General features: G+C 44.3%; 1 gene segment (V, D, J or C); it reads left to right on the top strand.

Annotated features, from left to right (window-relative positions):
• Positions 1–4,089: 4,089 nt before the first annotated feature.
• LOC136318426 (immunoglobulin lambda variable 6-57-like) lies at positions 4,090–4,921 on the top strand (the record flags this gene model as incomplete). The annotated part of the segment is given in 3 exon segments: positions 4,090–4,179; positions 4,302–4,637; positions 4,790–4,921. Coding segments are annotated over 3 exon segments (514 nt in total), but the record flags the coding sequence as incomplete, so codon positions are not given.
• Positions 4,922–7,715: the final 2,794 nt, after the last annotated feature.

The following is a 7,715-nucleotide window of genomic DNA, read 5'->3' as shown; positions in this document are numbered from 1 at the left end:
TGGGGAAGTCAGATATAAATGATAGCCTCCCCCGAGTCTTAGTTCACTACAAATGAACATTTTAAAATAATTTCTACATGTAAATTATTTAGGAAACTAACTCATGGTTTATGTGAGGTCTGTTCTCAATATTTTATTCCATGTTTCTGTATTCTCAGTATAACAGGATCAATACCAACAGTAAACAATTTATTAAGACAATTTTGCCTGTTAGCTATTTATAATAAAATTAGAGCATGAGGGACTGCTATGTTTCTTTTGAAATAAGAAAACAGCATTTGAAATTTTTTATTTTCACTGCTCAGGGACCAAACTCAGCAGGTGGATTGTCCCACACAGCCAGGACTTTTCCCTGTGAGAGGTCAGAGCAGTGACCTGCCCCTTCCTCCTAAGCGCCTGTCTGTGCACAGGCAGCAGAAGAGTTCTGAGTACCATGAACGAGGCACCAAGATGTGAGGTCCTGGGTGGCGACTCTGGCCCGGGAGGACTTCCAGCACAGAGCTGGGGCAACCTTTGCTGGGCACCTGAGCCTGCTGTTCAATCAGGAGAGAGGGGGTTACCAAGAGGGAAATTTGTTGCCTGAGCTCAAGAAATATTTTTGGGAGTCTTGATAGGGTGAGAATGCTCTACTGTTACTGGGACAATGTGCAGCCCGCTCCAGGGAAGGGGGTGAGGTGGATCCATGGATGAGAAACTCTTACAGCCGACAGCACCCAGGGCTGTGGAACTCCCAACAGGAATTTCCTGAACCCCGAAGCCTTGACTGTGTCCTGTCCTCACACCAAACTGAAGCTTCCCAACAATCCGGGGTGATGGTGGGCTGTGGGACATCAGGAGCAGGGACTTCCCAGTGTCTGTCACTCCTGTGAAGCTCTTGATGAGCATGGGTCTGAGGTCACCTTCTCTTGAGCATGGAGCAGCAAACAGAGTGAGCACCTAGCCAGAGCAAGGCCGTACCTGTGACCTAGGACAAAGGTGCCTGACAGTCAGGAGTCCAGCCCTCTTGTCTGGCTCCTGGTTGTGCACATGGCCTCACTGACCTCCTTTGACCTCTAGCCTGATGAGGAGACTATCACAGTCACCTAGATAAGGACAAACCCATGCACAAAGAACACCTGTGCTAAGGGAAACTGAAGTAATTATACCCCTCCTCTCCTCAAAGACCCATCATTTTCCATGTCATTGATGGTGACCAGTACCCACTGGTCGTAAGACAGCTTCTCCGATCACGTAGGCTGTTATACCACTTGGAATCATGTTCTTACCTTAATCTGTCTGTAATGGTCAATAAGTTTTTTTTTTTACTGGCCTTCCAACTCAAACAGAGTCACTTTGTACTCAGATACAAAATACCCCTCAGAGCTGCTGGGCAGGTGACAAGAAATGAACAAGTCTGGCATCTGTGACCTGGGAGACTCGGGGGCCCTCTCCCGCCTCCCTGCATGGCCCTGCTCCCGGCAGGGCTTGATGCCCGTCCCCTGCCCCCTCACCACTCAGGGAAGCTGCTTTCTCTGCTTCCTGGAGGTCACCCTCTGAGGACCCCTGATTTGCAGGTTCTGGGGGACCCTCCCTGTGAGGACATGGCTCTCAGACCTGTCACCTGCTCACTTCCTCCACTGTAACCACATGACCTGTCATACCTTTCCCTCTGTGGTTCTTTGTTTGGTGTGGTAATGAGTAAACATCTATGTTTGGACCTATAATTTATAAATCCAACCCCCATGAAAACCACCAAACTCTTAAAAAATGAACTTCATCAGGGCTAATGTGGATTAGGACACAGCAGGGAAGGAGCAGTTTTAGTTCAGAAATGAAGAAGTAAGTTCTGAAAAGAGATGAGATGTGCTTTTATGGTAATGTTGAGAAAAATTACAAAACTAGACAAAAAATCTTATATTTATCAAATACATATGAATGTGTGTGTGTGTGTGTGCGTGTGTGTGGCAAATGTGACTTTACATTTGTGAGTACAAGAAACATGGAGCTTAGACTTGTATTCTTATTTAATATTGTATTGTTTATCTGTAGTACAACTGTAAACATACCTTTGCCTACCCCTGTGTATATGCATTTCCAGGTTGAGTTCAAGCGTAAATGAGAACACACTAAATTAATTAACAACAAAAGACCTTTCTTCTCTGACTACATCATGTTCTCACGGCAAAGACACAGATAAAGACCCAGGACATGTGCAGTGAGGACGGGGAGCTGACGGGAGCCCTGACAACAACCCAGCTCCCACATCAATCCACTGCAAGGCTCACCCAGTAGAGTATCACCAGGTAGGAACCAACAGAGTTCTCCTCAGAACCTTAACCCAAGATCTTGTAATTAGGTAGTTACTTACCAGTAGTGAACCCAGGAACAAGATAGAAGTAAACTCAAAGCTCAAACAATCTTGTAATATCTAGTAACCTTGCACTTCTTTTGCTGCCTGGAGATGATCAGTGACCTATAAAAATGAATGTCTCAACACAAAACTACACTGAGGGGATCTATTGATTCTACTGCCCTTGGTAGTGGCATCAGAATGACCCAATTTCACAAAGCAGTGCCCTTCCAGGAGAGCTGGGTGGTGTGAAATGGGCTTTGGATGTGTGTTCTAGACCAGCAGGGGGCGCTGGTGGACTGTGTCTGAGAGCTCTGGGTTCAGAGCCAGGCCAAGTGGGAAAATTTTCTAAGGGCTTTTGCACACTTGGGCAGGCAGTGTCCTCACTGAAGTGTGACTTCCCTGCACCTGTGGACCCAGAAAGGCGCATGAACAGTTGGCTCTGACTCACACACTTACCTCATATCTCAGCCCCATCCCTTTATAGATTCAATTGTCCAGGCCTGATTTAGAGCTGAAAATAGATAGAAAATCACACAACACTTCAATTTTTCATTAAATACCTAATTATACTGAAAATGGAATTAAATATATATTGATACTAAAATGTAAAGCCTATTTTGAAAAGGTTGTTTAGATATCATCCAGAGAACTCAAGTGTGTACAATATAAAATTTAATATGAATATTACATAATTACATTATTAAACTACCACCACTTAAAGGAGTCTGTATTGTATTTATTAATTTGATATGAAGTGTTTTTGCAATCTGTATATTTTTACCAATTATCGAGGGGTGGTATATTATATTTTAATAAATATAAACAATCTTTATAATACAGCTCCAGTCCCAGCACTAGGGAACGCCTGCCCACTGAGCAGATCTGAGCAGTCTCATCACTGAGGACTATGTACACCTGGGAGTCAGCACCTGAGAATGTGCTCAACACAGTGTCATTGGGTATTATGAGTTTAAACAAGAGATGCCACTAGTCTCATTAGAATGGTTACCCTCAGTACACGGATGACAGCAAATGCTACCCAGGATGTGGGCAGCAGGAACTCTAACTCATGCTGCTGAGAGTGCAAAATAGCATGGCTGTTTTTTAAGACCCTATGTCAGTTTCTTACAAAGCTAAACACACTTTTACATGATACAATATAGACATCACATTGCTGGGTGTTTACTTATATTAGTTACTTATGTTCAAACAAGTATGAGAACAAAAAGTTGTAGCTTTTTTTCCCACTTTTGTTATACCTTAAAAAGCAACTGCTATGTCCTTCAGTAGGTGAATGAATTAGCAAACTCTTGTCCATTTATGCAATGGAATATGATTTTTAATATAAAGAATAATTTATAAGGCCACAGAAAAACACAGGAACCTAACATGCAGATTATTAAGTGAAATGAGTCAATCTGAGAAGACTGGAACCATGAGGGGGGCCCTATCAGGACCAGGATTGGGGCAGGAGCCCTGAGACCCAGCTGTCACCCAAGGTCACCATGCCTCCTACATTCACTGGAGAGCACACACGTTCCCTTAGTCTTCAGCTGTGGGTTCTCTCCCTGACTCTTGCAGGTTTCCTGTGTCATCCTTGGGCTCGGCCCTCCCCCTCCCCTAGTTCATCAGGAGTCTGGCTATGTATCTAAAAGCAGCCTAAGGAAAAGGAAGATTGCACAGCCTCCAGAAAGAGGAAGATTTGCATAGACTCCCCCCTCTGTGTCAGGGGGACATATAAGAAGTGTAAAGGCTCAGGCCTGGCTGTGGGTCAGGAAGCAGAGTCTGGGGCGTCTGCACCATGGATTGGGCTCCACTCCTCCTCGCCCTCCTGGCTCACTGTACAGGTGGAGCCTGAGGGAATTCTGGGAGGGCACCTGTTTGTCACCTGGGAGGATGACCTCTCCCCCCTCCCTGGGAAAGGGGTCTGTTCTGTCCTCCTGATCTCTGTGTTGCTCCCTCCTTGCAGGGTCCTGGGCCCAGTTTGTACTGACTCAGCACCGCAATGTGTCAGAGTCTCTCAGACAGAAGGTCACCATCTCCTGTAGCCGCAGCAGTGGCAGCATTGGGAGCAATTATGTGCACTGGTACCAGCTACGCCCGGGCAGTGCCCCCACAATCGTGATCTACCGTGATAACCAGAGACCCTCCGGGGTTCCGGATCGGTTCTCTGGGTCCATCGACAGCTCCTCCAACACCGCCTTCCTGACCATCTCTGGGCTGCAGCCCGAGGACGAGGCCGAATACTACTGTCAGTCTTATTATAGAAGCGGCAGCAGCTACTATCACACAGTGCTTCCAACTCGTGGGGAAGTGAGACCAAAACTCCCCAGAGCCTCCCCGTCCTGGGTCTGCCCTCACCGTCCGCACCACAGAGAGGAGTTTCTTTCTGTCTCTTACTTTAAAGTTTGTGTTGAGATTGTCTGTTTCTATGTCCTTCTGTTTTTATTTTTCCAGCTTACCCCTATGTCTTGATGATGATTGCCTATTTCCATTGCAATCATTTCATGGAGGTGATTTCGTTCAGTACCGAGTTCCTGAGTCTCTGCGCATCTGACATCGGAGACAGGGTCATCACCTGTGGAGAGGGTACACATGGGATATTTAGGAACATCCTTTGGGCTCCACATCTACATTGCTAGTAGTACCCTCTTCTCTAAGTAATGACCCATAAACACACCTTCAGACATTTCCAAATGTCCCCTGAGGGATCCTAATCACCACAGTCTCTAAATTACTGTGTTAAAAAGGCGTGTTTTCAGCCTTAGGACACCTTCAACATTCATTCCTGTTTAGGCCATTCAGCTGGACGTAGACTAGATGTGTCATCTCTCTGTGCTTCCGCATTTCCGGCTGTTAGACAGGACAGTTACACACACTCACATGAGGTCAGAGAGTGTGACCCAGTCACATGGAATCTCCTGCAGCCAGAGAGCAGAGTACAATATTTGGCCAAACTATGTGTGCAGTTCATATATTGAAATTTTATACAATGCACATGAAAATATAGCATATCTATCTTCATACATTATCTTTTGGTGTATTTATGCTTTTAAGAGTATTTTTTAAATGTGTCTATCAATTTTAGAGAGAAGAAGGAAGAAATACAGACAGACAGAAACACTGATCATTTCCTGTGTGTGCCCTGACCAGGGATCAAACACACGAACTTTGTGTAATGGGACGACACTCTAAGCACCTGAGCTATCCCTTCAGGGCTGGAGCATTTTTCAAGCATGGGACACAGGATGAATAAAGACATGATAGTTCTTGTACTCTTGGTGTTTGTTTTTTTCTGTGGGTCCGAAAAGAACAGGCATCTGTTTAAATTTACCCTCTTCTCCCATTTCTGTAAATGTCATGGATACACTTAGGCACAAAGACAATGCAAATCCCTCCTCTTCAGAAGTGTTTTCCAGGCCAGTGGTCCCCAACCTATTTTGGGCCACGGACTAGTTTAATGTCAGAAAATATTTTCATGGACTGGCCTTTAGGGTGGGACGGATAAATGTATCACATGACCGAGACAAGCGTCAAGAGTGAATCTTAGATGGATGTAACCTAGGGTAATCTGGTCATTTAAAAAAAATAAAACATTGTTCAGACTTAAATATAAATAAAACGGAAATAATGTAAGTTATTTATTCTTTCTCTGTGGACTGGTACCAAATGGCCCACGGACCGGTACTGGTCTGCGGCCCAGGGGTTGGGGACCACTGCCCTAGGCTGCCTCTTTCTCCTCATCACCCCTCACCATATATTATAAAGTTAATAACTGCCTTTCTTTTATATGTGACCACAGAGCTGAGAAATGAGAGATATGTGTATTCCAAACTGCCCTCTTGATGTTCCGCTTATCTGTCAGACCTCACCCTTACTGGCCTATCGCCCCTGAGACAGAGGAATTCCAAGAAGCTGACAAGCTGCCCCAAGGAGGGGCTCTGGACATACCAGGACTTTTGATTCAACACCCACATGCTCGAAATTCTTCTTGACCCCATATAATTTATACTGGTGCACTTCTCCCAGAGCAGTGCCCCGGCAGGTCTGTCTCCCCTAATAAAGTCTGCACACCTGGTTATAGAGTGCAGTCTCGTTCTTACAGTGACAATCACTGCCCCCCTGTCAGCAGGTCAGCACAGTGGGTGTAACAGGTCCACATGTGCAGGGCCAGTGGGAGCTGAACACCCCACACACACCCTGACCTATCGACCTACCACAGCTCAGCAGGAGGAAAGCTTGATTAAAGGAAGAGTAAATAAACATGGAGGTTTCTAATGTAATCTCCAAATGTCCAAGACCCAATAACTAATAGGACATTTCATATCTAGAACCAAATAAATAAAATAAAAATTTGACTAAGAAAATCTCTGAAACCAACACAGACATGCCCCAGATGATGAAATTATGAGACAAATGTTTTTAGGACACAATCATGAAATCCATTCAACAAGCAGCTACTAACATTCTTAGCAGAAAATGGAAAGAATCTCAAATAGAAAATAGAAGTAATAAAAAGAAGCCAAATAGAAATGTAGAACTAAAAAAATGCAATAAATGGTCACTGTAAAGACCAAGAAAAGATCAGAATGTTTAAAATAACAGGATGTAGCAAGGCACTAATAGAACAGGGAACTTAAGTGTATAGGCAGGTCCTGTCCCTGACCGTTAGGAATGCCATGACCAAGATTGTTCAAGATACTGACTCACTGACCGCACAATAACAGTATACGTGTTTAGGTTGTTCAAGATACTGACTCACTGACCATACAATAACAGTATACGTGTTTAGATTTGCAGAATTTTGAAAAATTCCATTCCATATTTGGGTTGTTATGCTACATAAGTATGAATTAGCCAATAGCTAACCTCCACATTTGCTTCTATGAACTGCTTGCTTGCTGAGCTTATAAAAAGACTTAGCTGTAAGCGCTAGGCGCGATTGCCATTGCAGCTCCTTGTGAGTATGGTGTCTCTGGACATCAGGGAATTCGCCCCTGTACAAGTTAAACTGGCCAATAAAGAAACATCTATACTCCTGAAAGTCTCCGACGTTTGTTCTCATACCCGGTGCATGCTACAGTCACTTTTCTAGATGCATCAATAATAAGCAATTTTTATTGATTTTATTTGTTTGCAATATGTTTATAGATTTATTGGTTGATTGTTGAAAAGAAAATTTGCTACCATTCTTACTGCAGTTCCCACCACCCTGAATAGTCTGTTTAGGACGTCACCAGGGGGGAGCTGTGGATCTTCTCTAAGTTGCAATGGCTAAAATGAACTCAAATATTTCTAACTGAATAGACCCTGTGCTCATGCACATGGCCTGAATTTGAGGGGACAGCAAGTGCTTCCTCTCGAGGAACAAAGGCAAAGCTTA

Source organism: Saccopteryx bilineata, unplaced genomic scaffold (genome assembly GCF_036850765.1).
Source record: "Saccopteryx bilineata isolate mSacBil1 unplaced genomic scaffold, mSacBil1_pri_phased_curated manual_scaffold_247, whole genome shotgun sequence".
NCBI lineage: Eukaryota > Metazoa > Chordata > Mammalia > Chiroptera > Emballonuridae > Saccopteryx > Saccopteryx bilineata.
The sequence above is the reverse complement of the archived record's forward strand: the minus strand, read 5'-3'. Positions and strand labels throughout refer to the sequence as shown.